The sequence below is a fragment of the Mastigoproctus giganteus genome, chromosome 6 (assembly GCF_048544385.1).
Source record: "Mastigoproctus giganteus isolate SK-2022 chromosome 6, ASM4854438v1, whole genome shotgun sequence".
NCBI classification, from domain to species: Eukaryota; Metazoa; Arthropoda; class Arachnida; order Uropygi; family Thelyphonidae; genus Mastigoproctus; species Mastigoproctus giganteus.
Genome location: NC_143580.1, coordinates 115,111,781 through 115,132,199, shown reverse-complemented (window position 1 = coordinate 115,132,199; position 20,419 = coordinate 115,111,781). Strand labels below are relative to the sequence as shown.

Here is a 20,419-nt window from a genome sequence, read left to right as displayed (position 1 = left end):
TCACGTTCTTAATCTGAGCAAGGGGAAGAAACTCATCAGCATTCAGCTTGCTCAACCTATTCAAGTCCTTATACACCTGAATAAGATCACCTCACAGGTGCCTACTCTCCAGGTTCTGCAATTTACAGAACTTAACCCTTTCTTGGTAAGAACACCCCTTTGTTCCGCTCACCACTCTTGTTGCCCTTCTTTGTACTCGTTCTAGCAACTCTACATCCTTCCTAAAATGAGACCTCCGGACCTGTACACAGTACTCTAGGTAGGGCCTGACCATTGCATTGTACAACGGGATAATCACTTCCCTGTCCCTGTTAGCAAATTCCTATGTATCATTGACAAGACTCCATGACCTGCACTGCTCAGTGAACTTCATATTTGACTGCACAATTACCCCCAAGTCTTTTTCACTTTCCACTTCACTGAGTGTAGTACTACATAGTTGGTATGTTTCCCTTGGGTTATTGCTACCCATGTGCAGTACTTTGCATTTGTCAATGTTAAACTTCAGTTGCCACTTCTCAGCTGATTTGCCCAACTTATCTACATCCAGTTGGAGTAGCATACTGTCTTTACTGTTGTTAACAACCCTGCCAACCTTTGTATCATCTGCAAACTTGGACATTAATCCTGATATACCTTCATCAATATCATTGATAAATATACAAAACAACAATGGGCCCTACACCAAATCCTGAGGAACTCCACTAATAGCATTAGTCCACGAAGAGCAGTGTCCATTGATTACCACTCTTTGTCTTCTCCCACTCAGCCATCCTTTTATCCCTTGTAGCAACTTGCCCTTAATACCATACTGCTCCAATTTGTACAGTAGCCTTCCATGTGCAACAGTATCAAAAACTTTCCTGAAATCCAAGTATATGATATCAAAATTATTTTTGACATTCAGTTCCTTTGTGACCACATCCTAGTATCCAATCAAATTGGTCAGACAAGACATCCCTTTAACAAACCCATGCTGTTTTAACTATTATTGAAGTCTTGTCTCGATGATCCTGCAATGCTTCTTTAACCAGTGACTCCATTATTTTAGCCGGAACAGAAGTTAAACTAACAGGTTTATAGTTACTTGTGTCATCTTTTGAACCCCCTTTATGGATTGGTGATACATTTGCACACCTTCAGTCCATGTGGACCTCCCTTGACTTCAAGGAAGCTCTCATAATTATAGGGTTTGGTTATTTCCTTTGCTGCCTCCTTTAATATAACTGGATAGATCCCATCCACCCCTGGCGCCTTCCTTATGTTTAACTTCAACAATTTCTCCTCCACTTTGCTCTCAGTTATCACAAAATCAATTAGCTCACTGTTAGTATTTGATAAACTTCTGTCATTCCCCTCATTGAATAACTGCTTGTGTGAATGTAGAAGCAAAATACTCATTCAGTTTATCAGCTACCTGAGCATGATCATCATTAGTCAACCCATCTATGTTAAGTGGTCCAATCTGATTCATCCCTTTCCTTCTAGAGTTTACATAAGTAAAGAACTCTTTGCTGTTTTTCTTTGCATCCTTTGCCAAAGATTTCTCATAATCTGCCTAACCTCCTTTGTGATTTGATTACAGACAAGCTTATATCTGCCATAGACTTCTGTGTCACCTGATAATTTATATGTATCCCGTGCATTTTTCTTCTCTGCCACAAGCCTCATTATTCAAGGAGCGAGGCGATGGAGAAGTTATTAATGCTCTGGATAGATGATATGAACCAAAATAAGATTCCTGTAACACATGCAGTGGTTATGGACAAGGCTAGGAGCTTGTTTAATGAAATTAATGAGGAACTGGAAGGGACTGAATCATTTTTGGCTACAGGGGCTGGTTTTCCTGATTCAAAAACGGGACCAGAATTCACAATGTAAAAATTACTGGTAAGGTGGCTAGCACTGACACTGCAGGTGCTAAGGAATATTCTCCCATATTACAAAAGTTAATGGATAAAGGCTGCTACACTTCAGACTTCATCTTTAATGTTGATGAAACTGGGTTGTACTGGAAGAAGATGCCTGGTAGGACATATATAGCCTGTGAAAAGAGGTGTGCCCCTGGTTGTGAAGCTGGAAAAGATTGGCTTACATTAATTCTGGGTGGTAATGCTTCAGTCACTTTTAAGTTAAAACCGATGTTGATGTACCATTTGGAGAGTTCACATGTTATGAAGGGCATTGCGAAGGCTCGACTTGCTGTTTCTGCTGCTCTAATAAGAAGGCATGGGTGACCTAGACCCTTTTTAATGAATGATACACTTCATAATTTTGTGCAGAAAACAACTTGCTCAAAAGCATTATTCTAGTCCTCCACAATGCTCCAGGATATCCAGCCAACCTTGAAGGTATCTCTAACTACGTTCTAAATGTGAAGGTCGTTTATTTGCCACCCAACACAACCTTACTGTTGCAGCCAGTGGATCAGGGCATTATTACAACCTTCGAGGCATACTATTTACATACTACCTTCAAAGGGATTCTTGAGGCAATGCAGGCATCTAACTCAATGACTGTGAGGGACTACTGGGCGGTGGTCCAACATCCTTAAGGCCATAAGTAACATTGCTGCATCCTGGAAAGAAGCATTGCAATCATACATGAATAGTATTTGGAGGAAATTGTGGCCTGATGCAGTCTCATACTTCCTTGAGTTTGAGCCAGTTTCAGCACTGGCTGAAGATGTCACTCAGATGGCTTAGGATGTTGGTCTTCACAAAGTTCATGTTGATGATGTCAACTAGTTGCTTCAAAGTCATGATTGAGCCTCTTTCAAAGAAGGACTTAGAGGAGCTGGCTGCACAACTGGCTAAACCGAATTCTTAAGAGGAGGAGGAAGAGCAGGAGATTGTGCCAATTAGGACCCTCACCACAAAGACACTTTAAATCAGCTTTGGCACAAATACAAACAGGCTGTGAAACTCTGTGTAATAATGACCCAGACTGGGAATGCAGCTCTTCCATCCAAAGAACTGTTATTAACATATTGAAAGCCTACTACAATAATTTGTTAGAAGAGAGAAAATGAAAGACTCAACAGATGTCATTGCTTCAGTTCTTTTCTAAGGCCAAAGAACCTGCAGAACTGGTCAACCCTCCATGCATGTTGTGCATGGAGGTTATACCCAGGGTCCCTAACAGTCCCACCATCATGAAGGTGCAAGCAGAGGATTTGGCTGTCACAGACCATCCAGACTTCGCCGAAATTGGGTCCACTTGACTTGAATGTCACCCAAATAATAGTTCCCGCAGCATTTTAGACTCCCTAGTAGCAAGTACAGCTTGTCTGGCATATCTGAGAGAATGTCTGTGATAACCTCAAGGACCAGGATTAATCTGTGACTGAACTAGAGCCTTGTTTTAATTTTAGTTCTTTGTATTATATTAACTTTGATTTAGTTTGAATTAATACAGTGCTGAACCTGTGCACGCTTTTATCTTTGGTCACTTATTCACATATAGAAAAGACAATCTGTATTAATGAATTACGTAGTCTTATTTTTTTGACCATAGTAGAACAAATCTATTTTGCACATTCTTTTATTTATTTTATTATTATTATTTTGTTCTGTTTTGTATATGCTCAGTTGTTCTAATAAATTAAGAGCCTGTGCAATGTACATATGACTTTAAATTTTTGTGTTTATAAAGGCTGGTATGATATCAAATAAACATGATCATAACTTGAAACACATTGTGTAAGTGGCATGTTAAAGCAGATTAGCTGTGTAGAACTGATTTAAAATCAGAAATGAAGACAAGCACATGCAGTTTGAATTCTGTTTTTGTGAGAAATTAAAACCTGCATATGAATCACAATTACCTTGATGGGAACTTCATATTTACACCTTTTAGCATTTAGTTTAGTGCAGATACAGCACTTATGAGGAAAGTTCAAAAAAGATTTGTATTCACCCAGAAGTAGTTGTTGATAGAAGGTTGAAACAAACACTATGTATTACACTTTTTGAACATAATCACTCACCGGAAGAAATTACATATTTTTGCCACCTCTCATTGCATTCTGCAGGCCAATTTTGTAGAAATTATTTGATTGTCCTTCAAACCACAATTTAGCAGCAGAAATCACCTCATCAGCAGCAGCAGAGTGTTTTTCACAAAGAAATTACTTCAGAGCAGGAAAGAAGAAGAAATTTGAGGGTGCAAGTTCAGGGAAATAAGCAGGATTTGGCAATCTTTCAAACCCACATTCATGGGCACACCTAACTGCAACATGTGAGGAATGTGTAGGGACAGTATCATGGAGCAGGCACACACCTTTTTCTTCTATAGCAGCATGTAGCTTTATGAGGAGGTTGGAATAATATTTTATTGTCATAGTTTAGCCCTTTTTAGGTATTCTGTTAGGTATTACACCATGCTGATCTCAAGAAACTGAAAGCACCGTGCCAGCAATTGGTTGCCACCTTTCTTTGCCTTTTTGGGGAGGGTGGCGATTCTGCATGCTTCCATTGTTTTGACATTTGTTTAGTTTTGGGATCATAGTGATGGATCCAAGTTTCATCCATGGTCACTAGCCTTGAAAAAAATTTCTATTACTTTTCCTGGCACATTGACATTTCATGTGCATATCCTCCTTTCCTCCTCCTGGTAAGGGGTCAGAAGTCTGGGAACCCATCTAGCACACACTTTACTTATATGCAACTGTTGATGGATGATGTTCTCCACAGACCCTACACTAATTTGGAACTCTACAACTAGTGTTTGATGCTAATACAGCAATCTTCCAGAATTAATGCCTCAATTTTTACAACACTCTTTCGTTGCAGCAGTTGCTGGATGATGCACTGAGATTCTTCCACATTTTATTTATACCAATGTGTAACCTGCACTGTCTTCTTCATAAACATTGGCCACTTCTTCGTGGGTTGTTTACCCTTTCAGAAAAAGGAACCACATCACAGATCTGTATTCCACTTTATCCATTGTGACACTTCACTTTGTTCGGTGCTGCAAAGAAAAAAAAAATTAATTGCCAGATTGAAACCAAATTTGTGGTTGTTATAGAGATTTCAAGGTACCAATCCTATGTTGAATCCTATAATTAAATGGGTTGAGCAAACTGAATTCTTCTTTCTCAGATTAAGAACCTGAGGGGGCACAGTTTCAAATTGAAGAAAGACAGTTGTAGAATAGATGTGCAGAAATTTGCCTTTAGCCAGCGGGTAGTTGATTGGTGGAACAGACTTCCATCTTTTGCTGTGGAAGTCGATAGCCTAAATAAATTTAAGGCTGAGCTGGACAGGCATTTGGTACGAATGGAGGGGTGAAATGGGAGTGAGTTTTTTTGATTTTTTTTTTGGCCGATGCTGCATAAGCTTGTTTTCTTGCATCTTATGCTTCTACTAATGCTAATTCTAATGTTACATTTATTTTTAAATATAAAAATGTTTTCAGAATTTTATTATTTCAAGGGCATAGCATGAAATTCTTTTAGCAAAAATATTGTGGTACCAAGATCTTTGGGGGGGAGAGGGTTAGGTATTGATTCTTTTAAGAGCCTTAACCATAAAGTTTATATGTGGAATTTTTTTATATATATAAATAAAAAAGCAGTAACCAAAGTCTTAAATGGAGTGCAACTTTTTTTTTTTTTTTTTTTAATTTTGTTGATCAATATAGGAGTGAATACACGGTATGCATCAGAAGTGGAATAGTATGTTAACATCTAAAAACCGAAAGCTTATAGATATATATATTATGATTAAGTAAATGAATTGAATTGGAACTTTTAGTTCCAATTCCATTCATTCCTATTTAATTTTTAACGTATCCACAATTCTAATTCTGTTCTAAAGAAACCACAATTTCATTGGAATAGAAGCCATATTATATTGTTAGACTAGTATTATAATTTGTTTTATTTTATTGTAAACTGAGTTAAATCATTATGATGTATTCAATGAATTTCATTTCTTGATATAAAAAAATTATTTTCTTTACGCATTTTTCATCATTCTCTCTCTCTCTCTTTGTGTATGTGTTTCTGTGATGTCCTCAACTTCGTTTATTTCCTGCTACTGCCATAAACAGTTATAGTTTTCATAAAAACTTACTTCTTACAGCCATCTGTATTCTTGAGATAGAGTAAATTCAAAAAAAATGCCTAGTATTCAAGAACATTTAATAGACTAGAAGGGTAATATGAATCAGAGCTGTAATACTCAATATGTTCTACATTGATAATAATATTAGTAAAATAATAAGAGGAGTATACCTCAATATAGTACGTAGAAACTTCCGTATGATACCCTCCAGAAATTAAAACGGAAAAACCGAAAAAAAAAATCGACAACTTACCGGTACATTAGAGTAAAATATAAATAATTAAATAATCAATTCAAATCAATTTAAAACAATTAAAAAAATTGTTTTTAATTGTTTTAAATTGATTTGAATTGATTATTTAATTATTTATATTTTACTCTAATGTACCGGTAAGTTGTCGGTTTTTTTTTTTTTTTTTCGGTTTTTCTGTTTTAATTTCTGGAGGGTATCATACGGAAGTGTTCTACGTACTATATTGAGGTATACTCCTCTTATTATTTTACTAGAAGGGTAAAAAAAGATGAGATATTTAGGTTGTTTCTAGTTGTTTTATAGTGCATTAGCAGCTTTGGCTGTAGAATGCCACTTGTGTGGTGATTCTTTCTAGTAAGGGTGTTATTGATTACCAAAGCCTGGCGTAAAAAGATATGATGAGAGATAAATTTAGTATTGTTACTGCACTTGAGAAATAGGTTCTTGGTGTGTGTTGACTCCATCTGCAAGAACCAGTGACTTTTCTGCAGTCAAAAACTGCTTCAGATATAAAAACTGGTATATACCAACATTGTTTGATTGGGACAGTGTAGTTACTTGAAAGTATTACAGGACCATCTTTGTAAATCTCTTCTGTCAGTAACTAAGCCTAATTCCTGCCTAATTCCTAAGTAACTAATTCCTGCATCAGGCTCTAATTCGGACTCATCAGACACTAATCAGTAAAAAAGAAACCATTCTGGAGAATATCACAGGACAACATTGTGCAAGAATGACTAAGCAGAATGTTAGATTTGAGTTGGATGATGAGGAATTACATAAGTGATAAAAAAAAAAAAAACCTTTGTGAAAACAAACATTTCTGCTTTAAAAAGAAATAAAAAAATACTTTCCAGTACTCCTAATATCCTAGGTTATTATAAAAATTGGTGTTTAATTTTTATTATCTCCTTAATTTAAAACTTTACTATGCATGAGAAATCCCAACAATAGAGAAAAAGGAGTTATATTCTAAATAAAACTTTTCAATGGTTATTTTTTTTAATAATAAATTTTTTAAAAATTAAATTTTACAGGAGTTTACAAAAACTAATAGAACTGCAAGATTTGGCAAAAGCAGCAAGTAAAGGTAAATGGGCAGCCAATTCAGAACAGGATCATATTCGAGATGTAAAATGGACCATAGACAATCCTCATAATTTTATGGATTCTCTCCATCATAAGCCAGTTAAGGCTATTGTTGACCATGTGAGAGATGGGAGTACCGTGAGAGTGATTCTCTTACCAGATTTTTATAATATTACAGTTATGCTTTCAGGAATCCGGGTAAGTAAATGGATTGCATAGTTGTATCTATCTATTTATGCATGCACATGTTTAATCTGGTAGTTTAAGTAAAGATTTGAGTTACTGATTGAATGTTACTTTATACGGCAGTTTAACATAATAGCATTTAATCACTGTTGGTATTCATCATCATCGTCATCTTAAATCAGCTATTTTCAATCCACAGCAGGATGAAGGCCTCTTCAGCAGCTTTCCAGTTCCTTCTGTTTCGTGCAATGACCATCCATTTACTACCACAAACTCATGAATTTCATCTGTCCATCTCTGTAGTTTTCTTCTAGCCCCTCCTAGGTATCAATCTGTCATTTTCTTAGTCCATCTGTCATCACGTCTTCAAGCTACGTGTTCTGCCCAAGACCATTTTAGTTCTTTGGTTTTGATAAGAATGTCCTTTACTTGAGTTTGCTGCCTAATCCACGTGTTTCTCTTCTTATCTAACAGTCTGATTTCCAATATAATTTGTTCCATTCTTTGCTGTGCAGTTCTCAGCTTCTCTTCCATTCTTTTGGTGAGTGCCCAAGTTTCACTGCCATAAGTCATGGTGGGGAGTATACATTGGTTCATTATTTTACGTTTCAGACAAATTGGGATATTGCTCCTCAGCATGATGTTTAATTTTTATTAAATTAAATAGGATATCAGATGACTATATTTTCTGAAAGCTATCCATCCAAATTTTATTCTTCTCTTGACTTCCAGCCATTTATCATTATTATAGCTAATGACTTGTCCCAGATAAGTATATGACTCCACCTTTTCAATTACTGCTCCTTCAATCATTGTATCCCTTTCTGTGGAATACTTGTTCATCATTACTTTTGTTTTAGCCATATTCATATTTAGTCCAAAATCCTTACTAACTCTGCATAACTGATTAAGATTTTCCTCTAATTCTTTGGGATCATGGCTTATGACCATGATCCCAAAGTCATCTGCAATTTGTAAATGGTTTAGGTACTCTCCATTCACATTGACTCCTTTCTGTTACCAGTCTAACCTTCTGAAAGCTTCCTCAAGGACAGCAGTAAACAACTACGGAGATATTGTCTCCTTGTCGAACTCCTTTCTCAATTTTAAATTTACTACTGTCTTTGTCTAGTCTAATAAAGGAGGTAGCATTCTCATATATTTTCTTCAAAATCATAATATATGGGGTATCTATGACTTGTCTTTCCAGTGCCCAAAACATTGCCTTATGCTGTATGGAGTCAAATGCCTTTTCATAATCCACAGATGCCAGACATAATGATGTTTTATATTCATTTGCTTTCTCCATTAGCTGTGACATTACACGAAGGTGATCCATGGTTGAGAATCCTGTCCAAAAGCCAGCTTGCTCTTTCGGTTGATTCTCATCAAGTATTCTTTTTAATCTGTTAGTAATGACCCTTGTGAACAACTTGTAGATGTGGGATAACAAGCTAATTGGTCTATAATTTCCAGTTTCTGATTTATCTCCTTTCTTATGAAGCAAAACTATGATTGCATTATTCCACTGCTTAGGCGTCACACCTTTTCTAATGCACTTTGCCAAGAGCCTTGCCAGTTTTTGTGTTATGTCTCTTCCTCCCAATTGTAACAACTCTACAGTAACTTCATCTTACCCTGGGGCTTTCTGATTCTTCATTTTCTTCAATGCATGTTCTACCTCATCAGGAAGAATACTGGGTATGTCGTATGTGTTGCTACTTTGCAATCCATCTTCCCCACTGCTAGCATCATTCCCCTGCTCCTTGTATAGTAGTCTTTTGCTATTTGAATTATGCCTTCTCTGCTGTTTATAGGTACACCATCCCTGTTCTTCAGTTTCAGTATCATTTGTCTTTCTGTATTGCTGCTTATGGCTGCTGATTTAAATTCTCTGCTTTCCCTTAATGCTTGTTCTACTTTTCCTGTGTTAAATCTTCTTATATCCTCTCTGAGTCTCTTTCTAATGGCTTTGCATAACTCAGTATACTCAATTTTCTTCTTGTCTGTTTTTCTTGCTCTTCATTTGTCATCTTCGGTTCATCATGACAAGTGTTTCTTGACTAATTTTTTCTTCTTTGGATTTCTTTTTACCTATAGGTGTCTTGGGCTTTATCTCTTTCAGAAAGTTTTTTAATATTCCTCATCGATATCTTGTTCCTGAGCAGTCTGCAGAAGCTCAAACTTGTTAAGTTCCAGTACATACTGCTTTTTCCTCCTCTTCTGTTATCTCAGAGACCTTTGTATTATTTACTAGAGTTTTTCCTTTCTTTTCTTACATCTATATCAAGTGTGCATCTTACCATTCTGTGATCACTTCCAACATTTACCTTGTTCAGGACAGTAACATCATTCACAATATATCTTGTGTTAGTGGTATATCTTCTGCTGGTATTACACCTCATCAAGTAGTGAAGCTCCTCAGGCTTACTGCTATTTTGTATTTTTGCTATTGACCTTCAAACTTGCCTTATTATGTGCATATTTGTAATCCTAGTAGTTAAACTCACCTATACAGGTGAGTTTAACTACTTAATCATCATATAGTTTATTTCTCATGAAATGCCCTTAAAATGCATTGTTCCAAACTCATACTTGAGCAGTTACCACAAATAATTGATATTAGTAGTGACAAAGGATGCAAGGAAGCAATCTTTAATCAGCCAAAAAAATAAAAAGAACCACCCGCCCCAACTGTTCATTCCCACTAATAATTTGTGTAATCCTTCCTTAAATTTATTCTGATTAACCCACTCTTAAATTAAGAGATGAAAATTTTTCCAATAGTCAATTATTCTGGCTAAAAGCAAATTTCCACCTATGTATCTTGCAACTGTCCTTGTTCAATTTAAATTTGTCCTCTTATGTGTGTTACTTGAGAGAGAGTAAGGCTGACACCAGTATTTAGATTACTCAATTCAGTTAAAGCTCTAACACTTCAGTCAGTTCTCTTCTCAAGTGCCTAGTTTCCAAGGCAAGTTATCTCATTGCATAAGGCAACAAGATAATGATCTTTCCCTGCTGTCAAAGTTTCTGTATACCTTTGTCAGAACCCGAGAGGTTGTTCTTAACAGCCTGTTTGTATTGTCAGAGAATTTCATATCAGACTGTATTACCCCTTGGTCTCTTTCCATATTAATTATATTGAGTTTGGTGCTACCAGGGTACCACATTATTATGAGATTACTTTGAAATTACTGCCTACTGAAATGTAATGCCCTGCATATAATAATGTTAAATTTTAGTTGTTACTTTTCAGCTGCAACTGTTGTTTAATTTTTCTAGATTTCTTGAAGAAGCATACCCTGATTATCCATTAACCATTGTGCCCACCTTTGTATCATGAGAAAATTCAAGACATAGAGCTTGAAATACCTTCATAAATATTAAAAAACAGTAAGGGGTACTGTACTTGTTACATGAGTCCACAGAAAGCAGTAGCCATTTATAATCACTCTTTGTCACTTACCATTTAACCTTCCCTTTATCCATAATAGTAACTCGTCCCTAATTCCACATTGCTTCAATTTATGAAAGAATTGTATATGTGTGCTACAGTTTCAAATGCTTTATTGAAATTTAAGTATATGATGTTAAAATTATTCTTTGCATCCAATTCTTTTTTGACAACCTCACAATAGCTATGTAGATTGGTCAGTCATGATCTACTTTTAAAAATCTGTGCTTTATTATTGCCTTATGGCTCCACCTTTATATGAACTTGTATTACTTGTATAACTTTTGATTCCCTAGCAAAGAAGTAAAACTTAAAATCTGTTCACAAGATTGGTTCAAAGGGTGAAGTTACCCTTTTCACCCTTTAGATAGGAGAAATATTTGCACATTTCAGTCTGTAGCAACTTTTGAATCTAAGGATTCTCTCGTTATGGCCAAAGGCTTAACTAACAAACTACCTGTTTTGCAGCGTCTGTTAATATAATTAGATAGATTCCATTAGTTTCAGTGCCTTGTTCGTGTTTCTCTTCCACCTTCCTTTTTGTTGTGAAATGATTTAACTCCCAATCCATATTCTGCCAACTCTGTCTCTAAATTTCATGTGTGAGTATAGTGTTTATTCAGTTTATCAGCAATATGTACAGAATTATCAATAGTTATGCCATCTACATCACTAGATGAATGAGATTCAATCCCTTATAGTTTCATATAGAATAGCAAAGAATTTTGTTACTTTCCTCTTCATTCTTAAAAGATTTCATGGATTGCCTAACCTGCTGAGTAACTTGATTACGAACTAGTATATACTTGCCATAGGGTTCTGTATACCCTGACAACTTATTATCATCCTATACATTTTTCTTCTCTGCCACTAAGCCCATCAGTTCATTCTGGTCTAAATCTTGAACTGCATCTCTTTGTATGTAACATTTAGTGACCTCTGAACAGTTTCCATTCGGCATTTACACTTTCCAAGAACATTAGTTTTTTCCATGGAAAAGAGTAAAAAAAAAAAGTCTGAGCCCATTATAATGATCTTTGTAAAAATAATCTCCCTTCCCTTTACCATTGACAGTAGTTATTTCTTTGAATGATCCCCACATCAATAAGTTATGAGCACTGCCAACTAAAAATGAACCTTGGAATTGTTTGTTTCTAGTTCACATTAATTGAAACCAATGATTTGGAATGATTCCAACAGTCATAAATTACATTTTTGAAAGATCCATTATCATTTTTGAATAATAAACATGAAAACACGGAAATCAATATTCACTTAGGAAGGACAGAGAGTTGGCAACGTGTTAATATTCAAGTTTAACACTCCTCACAAGTGCACCAAATTCAGAGCATTTTGAAAAAAATTAAAATGAAAAGGAATAATTATATCTAACACAAAATATTTTAAAATTGTTTTTAAAACTTTATACATTTAATAAGCAGAAATATAGGCTGTTCTCGCTTTACGAGTTCCCTGGTTTACGAGTTTTTTTTTTTTCCTCAAGTATCCACAAAATCGAAAATATGAACATTATTTGCAAAAAATGAATGTTAAACATTCATAAATACCACATTCCAAACCACGTGCGTCGCAATACAATACAGTGTACCCCGGTTTACGATATTAATCAATTCCAGAGACATCATCATATCATTAAAATATCGTAATGTGAACCCAATAACACATTGTTTTTTGGTAATTCATTTCAAGATCTTGGAAGTTGAAATTTTTGCTGTATAACTAAGCTATTTATCTCTAAAATGTCATTTTTAAGATCACGAGTGTGACCTTAAGGCCATATAAAAGGTCATGAGCGTGGCTTGTAAATTGTATTAGTTAACAGTTCAAATCATGCACTACACTTTCATCATTATCATATGTTCCATTATAAGAATCAGTTTTTAAATGCCGTTGTGAAATTTTTCTAAAGCACATTTCTGGAGGTCACGACCATAAAACAATAAAAACAATTTGCACTTTCCGGTTTATTTGGCTTTTCTGTTACTGCAAGCAGTTATAAACAGGTAGTAAACTTGATTTCCTTGCATTTGCAAAAATACTGATAGCTGGAATTGTGTGGTTTTTTACGTTATTATGGTGAAATGTGTTTCCCCTTTATTAAATCTTCAGTATTAAAAACATAAATAAATTTTCAGAATATTCTCTTCATTCCTTTTTTTTTTTTTAAGCTTCGTAAACTTGTTACGCTGCGCAAATCGTGTTAGTTGCAATTTGTATGTGCCGTTAAAAAATGCTTATGCATGCAATCATGAAATTTATAATTAAAAGAGATTATCTTGGAAGCAAATGCCTCTTGAAAATTTCTGAAGAAGACGACTCCTTGGGCAACAAACCAACGAGTGCCAAGCCAATAATGAGTGATCAACGAGTGTGCATTTAGTCGAATGATGAAGAATAAAGATTCTTTAACATTTAAGTCTTAAATAATTTCTCTATTATTATAATTTGCTTGATTTTACAGGCTACGTTTTCATTTCTTTCAAAAAATCAAACATTATTTAAACAAACTAATTAGCTAACTAATTTCATTGTTGAGAATGTAATCCCTATTTTTAACCTTATGTCTATGGGAAATAAATTCCCGCTTTACGAGCATGCACTAGGAACGAATTAACTCGTAAAGTTGAGAAATACCCGTATGTGCACATGCACATATTTTAAAGGCGCCTCCGTAGCCAGGTGGGAAGGAGCAGCAGTGCGTAGCACATGCTTCTTGATTAGACCGGGGTTCGAGCCCATCACCACCAAATACGGAGGATGCGGAAAGGTCAGGGAATGACCACCGCATATCCCGGAGCAATATGGCCTTAGTTGCTAATGCTCCTAAAAACCAAATAACAAACAAACAAGCACATATTTTAAATTATGTGCATTTAACTAGTTTTTTAGCTGGAAAATGGAAGCAGCTAATAGCTTAAACTTTATTATGTCTAAAATGTTTTTTAAATTTTCAGCAAATTAATAATTTTTTATGTTTGCAAAAATAAGTTGTGAAAAATTTTTTATATTTAATTTTTTCTATTAAGAAACTAAAATTACATACAGTAAGTTTTGTAATCCATTAAGAAAAGATGAAATATTAGTATACTCCAAGCAGAATTTAAAAAAAAAAAAAAAAACTTTCTGAAATTGAAAAAGTTTACACCTCTCTTGATTACTACCACTATTTATGTTACAACTGGGAGTCCACCGATGGAGTGCAATATCATTAGTCATCGCATGAATAATAATGCTTTCTTTTCATGCCCACCCCAAAGCTGGCAGTAACTAGTAAGTAACATCTATTAGTAACATTGTCATTTGTGAGTCCCAGCAAATACACCTTGGTTGGACTCCACCTGTCCTTATTTATTTATTATTTATTTTTTTTTTTTTGGGAGATTTCATTGTCAGGTTTTCCTGACTGTGCAACCATCCAGCAAAACTAAATCCTTATTAGACAGCACAGTATACACTTGATTGTTCTGTTTTGAGGTCCAACTCAGGGGCCCGTCCACTGGCAGGTCACTAGATACTTTAGTTTCTGGGGGTTGTCAGTTTTATTTGTTTTTAGGTATCCATCTGTTTCTTCAGTGACTGAATTTCATCTAGTAAGGAACAAAGTTTTAATTCAAGATTCTTATATTGGGAAGAACAAAGTAAAGAATGATTAGTTAAACTAGAATTATTTACTAGACTGGTATACAAGTGATAAACTCATGACTTCCACATGAATTGCATATGCCATTCTCCTCCAAGTTATATCTTCAGACAAAGTTGGTCTTATAGTAACAATTATTAAGATAAGAATTAACTTTAAGTATTACAGTAATTAAACAGATACCAAAAATTTATCAACTAGCTTACTTAAGAATATAAACTTGCAATATACCAAAAAGAATTAGTTGTTCAAGAGGTAAGATTAAATTTACAAAATATCACAGAAAATAACTTTAAAAATTACCAAAATTACATTTATATAATTACAGAAATTAAATATAGAATATACTGAATTATTTTTTGAAATCTCTGACCCCATCAGGTGCTTTTTGAAGTGCATCATCCCTCTGCGACTTCCCACTCTATCATTATATTGTATATCAGTTCTATAATGATGTAGTCATTATGCTTTTCTTGTTTCATTATGCTCCTTTCACATGAACTGGTGGCTGTCTTTATGCTGAAATATGGTGTTTGTAATTAAGAGTGCATAGTTTGCACACAATTTTATTAGCCTTTTCTAATTTTGCTAGTATATTACCTGATTACCTGTTGAGAAACAGAGTGCTTCCAGAACAGACTGTGCTGGAAGCACTCTGTCTTTTTCTCAAGTCAGCATAATTAATTTAAAGTGGTGAAGTTGAAGCCACATCAAAGAAGACCCTGCAGAACTGAAGTCTTGTATGGGACTTGGATCTGCTGAAGAATTCAGCATAGCTCTTTTTCTCCAGTTTCAGTGAAAGGAAATTGGCACTTAATTCGTTTTGTATTAGTAGAGAGAAAAACAATTCATTCCCTTTTCCCTAAGAAAGGAGCTCTTGTTTTCATTACTGACAAATAGTTTAATCAATGCACTGAGTGTTGATGATCCATTGGAATCAAGATTCTTTACTGCCAGCTTGATAGGAGTTGAACTACGCAGTGGGAACATATTACCCTAATTTCCGGTCACCTGTTACTTGCACTAAAAGTAACTTACGATGGTCTCAAATTCTTGAGGGAAATAAAAGATTGTAGTATGGTGGACCCCCGCTTTACACTATTAATCCATTCCAGAGACACCATTGTATCATAAAAATATCGTAATATGAACCCAATAATACATTGTTTTTTTTTTTGGTAATTTGTTCCAAGACCTCGGAAGTTTTAAATTTTCACTATATAACTAAGCTATTTATCTCTGTAAAAGGTGATTTTTATGATGAAAATTGTACATATTGATTAAAACTAATATATTGATTAAAGCACAACACAGAAAATCACTTCAACTAAAGGATGCAAAAACAAAACACGCAACCAACACACTTACAAATGCTGCTATTGGCTGAGAGGAAAGACCAGGTGGTCCGCCGGAGACAATCATAAGCACATCCATCATAAAGTGAAATACGTAGGCACCAGCTAACATGATCACTGGTTAGTGGAATCACCTAGGCAGATATGAAGTTTTCTGAGCAATACAGACAGGCTGCCGGGGAAGGTCATGGGGTTTTGTCAATGATATATAGGAATTTTTCTAGCAGGGAAAAGGAGGTGATTATCCCTCTATATAAGGCAATGGTCAGGCCATGCCTTGAGTACTGCGTACAGGTCTGGAGGCCTCATTTTAGGAAGGATGTAGATTTACTTGAGCGTGTACAGAAAAGGGCAACAAGATTGGTGAAGGGAATGAAGGGATCCTCTTACCAAGAGAGGCTTAAGTTCTGCAAATTGCAGTGGCTGGAGACTAGGCACCTGCGCGGTGATCTGATTGAGGTGTATAAGGCTTTGAATGGCTTGAGCATGCTGAATTCTGATGGGATCCTTCCACTTGTTCAGATTACGAACCTAAGGGGACAAATGTAGAATAGATGTGCGGAAATTTGCTTTTAGCCAGCAGGTGGTTTTGCTGGAACAAACTTTCATCTGTCGTTGTGGAAGTTGATAGGTTGAATAAATTTAAGGAGGAACTGGACAGACATTTGGAGGGAATGGTGTGTTTTTTTTTTTTTTTTTTTTTTGGCTGATGCTGCATAAGCTCATACACATGCTTTCTTGCATCACATGCCACTACTACTACTACTACCTGCTTTAATTTCAAGCAACCCATTCAAATCAATAAAATGCACTACACTTTCATCATTATCCTATGCGAATGTAAGAATCAATTCTGTGAACAACTTTGTGATATTTTTCTGAAGCACATTTCTGGAGATCATTACTATAAAACAGTTTGCAGTTTCCCATTTACTGGGCTTTTCTGTTAGTGCAGTGTATTATAAATGGGTAGTAACCTTGATCTTATTGCATTTTCAATAATACCAAATGCTGGATTCTGTGGATTTTTACGTTATTATGGTGAAATGTTTCCCCTTCCATGAAATCTTCAGTCATATAAAAAACAAATACATTTTCAAAATCTTTCCATTTCTAATTTTTAAGATTCAGAAACTTGTTACTTCTTATCTTACTTGTGTGTATTGTGTTAGTTGCAATTTGTGTGCTATATTTTTTGTTATTGATTGCTTATCTTTTTTGCTGCTTTAAATTTTACACCCCTCCCACCCAAATGTCAGTGAACAGAAATATCAACTAGTTATAGGTGGTAGATGACTTTCATCAACTGGTGAAATACCACCACTTTGCTTATTGGAAGCTTAAAGTGGTGAAACCCATGTTTGTCTCTAGAGCAAAGTTTCCAGCATCAACCTCCCCCCCATACTTCCCCTTCAACCCATGCATGGTACTAAGTACTATAGGTTTTTTGATACCTTTCGTTGTTTGGGGTTTTCATAAAAAAAAAAAAAAAAAAGTTAGTACGTACACATTACAGTACATATTAATTAAGCTATGTAGGTTAGTGTAAATTTTTTTTTATTTTGCTAACCTGTGGAAAGTATTTTTCTGATTTTCACGTATCATTTAATTTTGTTAATTGGCAATGTAATAAAGTGTAAATTTGTGATCTTTACTTTTATAGCCTGTGGATAATATTTCTCCTATTTTTGTTTATTAGAATCACCATTTAATAAAATTAAAAATTCGATTCTTAACATGATTACAATGACCAGCACTTACCACATATCGTATAGTGAAAAATATTTATTATGGAGAGTTCATCATAAAGTGATTTGATTATACAGTGAACCAATCATAAAGTTTTTTTTTTTTTTTTTTATTATGTGAACCCCAAACACAAGAGGTATTTGAACTTATAGTACTTAGTACCGTGCTTGGAGGTTGAGAAGACGAAAGAAGATATTTGTTGACATTGGACTTGAACTTCTGTAGATTGTAATTTTCAGGAAATACATATGAAGGAAGGTTGTTCCAGAAAACGGCAGTTGAATGAATAAATGAGGAAGATGAAAAGTTGGTTCTGTGGGTTTGAAGTTGGACAGTAAATGGATGTTGGCTGGTGGTGGCACGTGTTCGGACTGTTTTGAAAGAGAGAGCACTAATTATAGAAGCCAATTCAGAAGAACAGTGCCCATGGAAGTATCTGTTGAAGAGGCATGCAGCAGAAACAGTACATCTATGAGAAAGCGAGTGGAGAGACACTGTTAAAGATGAATCATTAATTAACCTAACTGCCCTCTTCTGAATGGAATCAAGAAGCCTGAGAGAGGTTTGGGGGCACCACCCCAGATGTGGAAACAATATTTCATGGCAGGGCGGATTTGCGATTTATACCGAGTGAGCAGCTGTTTGGAAGAAAAGTAAAGCCGAGAGCGAAAGAGAAAACCCAGTTTTTTAAATGCAGAGGAAGCAATATTTGTAATGTGCTTGTGCCAAGAGAGATTAGAAGTCAGGGTAACCCCCAAAAGTGATATATCACTTTGCCTAGAAATCGGAGTGTCACTAAAGATAAGCATAGGAGCAGAAGAATCCTTTTTGCGAGATATAAGACAAGACTGAGTTTTAGAAGGGTTGAAATCAACTAAGTTGTCTTTGCCCCACTGGAGAATTACCTGAAGATCGGCATTTAAAGAATTGGTAGCAGATTTTCGAGAAGTTGAAACTAATTAAGCAGGAGAAGGTTTCTCAAAATGGAAAGTGGAATGCAATGTGCTATCATTGGTAACACTATGGACAGGATTTCCAGTCAATGGAAGAAGGCCATTAATATACAAGAGGAAAAGAGTGGGGGAAAGAACTGAACCTTGGGGGACACCAGCATTAGTGGAGAAGTTAGAAGACAGAGAGCCATCTACCATCACCCTCAGTGAGCGATCAGAGAGAAAACTGGATAACCAATTACTAAAAACAGTTGGCAAACCATAAGATGGAAGCTTGTTTAGAAGACCTTTCCATTGAATTAGTCCATAAATGGATAACATAAGCCAGAACATCACCAGTGGATCGCCACTGACGGAATCCATACTGGCGATCGTTGATCACACTGAAGGTTTCTAGGTAGTTTAAGAGTTGGCGGTTAATTGATTTCTCCATTACTTTAGAAAAAGTAGAAGTAATTTGAATAGGACGATAGTTGGATGGGAGGGATTTGTTAGCCTTTTTACAAACTGGCTGGATATGAGCAAATTTCCAAGCAGAAGGAAATAGACCTTTGTAATAAGAAAGTGAACAAAGGCGGCAAAGAATAGGAGTAAGTTCAGGAGCACAGGTTTTGAGAACAAGTGAAGAAATACCATCAGGACCTGGAGCTTTCTTAGTATCAAGATTCATCAAAATACTTCTGATATCCTTTTGACGGAAGACCACAAGAGTCATTGAATGGAGCATGTTGGGAATGGTGGGAGCTGTTTTACCAAGATCATTAATACATGAGCTGGAAAAAAAATGGGATGCTAGCAGGTCAGTTTTATCCTTGGCTGAAGTGACATCAGAACCATCTGATTTGGACAGAGGTGGGATCAGAGATGGGCAAAAGTTGTCGGCCAATAGCTTTGGCAAGAGACCAGAATGCTCGGCTACCATTAGGGCAAGAAGCAAGTTTTCTACTCTTAGGCTGATTAATAACTGCTTTACAATTGTTGCGAGCGTTGGTGTAGGCAGAAAATGAAACTGAAGAATTAGAAACAAGCCAATTACGATATGCAACATTCTTCTCTTGAACAGCTTTAGCATATTTATTGGAAAACCAAGATTTAGATAAAGGATGAGATTTTAAAGTGGAGTGTGGGATAAAGGATTCCATTCCTGCAAGAATAATTTCACTGACACGATCTGAGCAAACTTTGACATCAGAAGTTTTGAAACAGTAATCAGACCAAGGAAAAGAAGAAAAGAAGTCTCGCAGGTCATCCCATTTCGCATTCTTGTAATGCCAAACAAGACAAGGTTGGAAATAGCCATCAGATAAAGGTTCCATTGGAGAAGAGACAATCACCAAGTTGCGATTTGAAGTGCCTAAAGGACCTCTCACTTCAACCGTGTACTTAGAAGGGTTGTTTGTGAGAAAAAGATCAAGCGTATTGGCTGTATGATTAGGATTGTCCGGTATTCTTGTAGGTAAATGAACAATCTGTGCTATGTCGTTAGTAATTGCAAAAGCCTCAGCATCTCGACCTGCTGGGTCAGTGTGACTAGAAAACTTGTGAACATTAAAATCACCAAGGAAAATTACCTCACTGTTAGGAAAGTTGGACTGGAGAAAGTCAAGTTGCATAGAGAGGAAGTCAAAGAGCTCCAAGTGATTAG

General features: G+C 35.7%; 1 protein-coding gene across 3 annotated transcripts in view; it reads left to right on the top strand.

The window, feature by feature from the left end:
• The window catches only part of LOC150084519 (staphylococcal nuclease domain-containing protein 1-like), a 313,589-nt gene that overhangs the window by 76,770 nt on the left and 216,400 nt on the right, over positions 1 to 20,419 (top strand). For all 3 annotated transcript variants that reach the window (XM_090376405.1, XM_090376406.1, XM_090376403.1), the window contains exon 5: positions 7,362 to 7,611. In XM_090376405.1, coding sequence (XP_090232531.1) covers positions 7,362 to 7,611 — 250 coding nt within the window. The remainder of the gene's footprint in view (positions 1 to 7,361; positions 7,612 to 20,419) is intronic.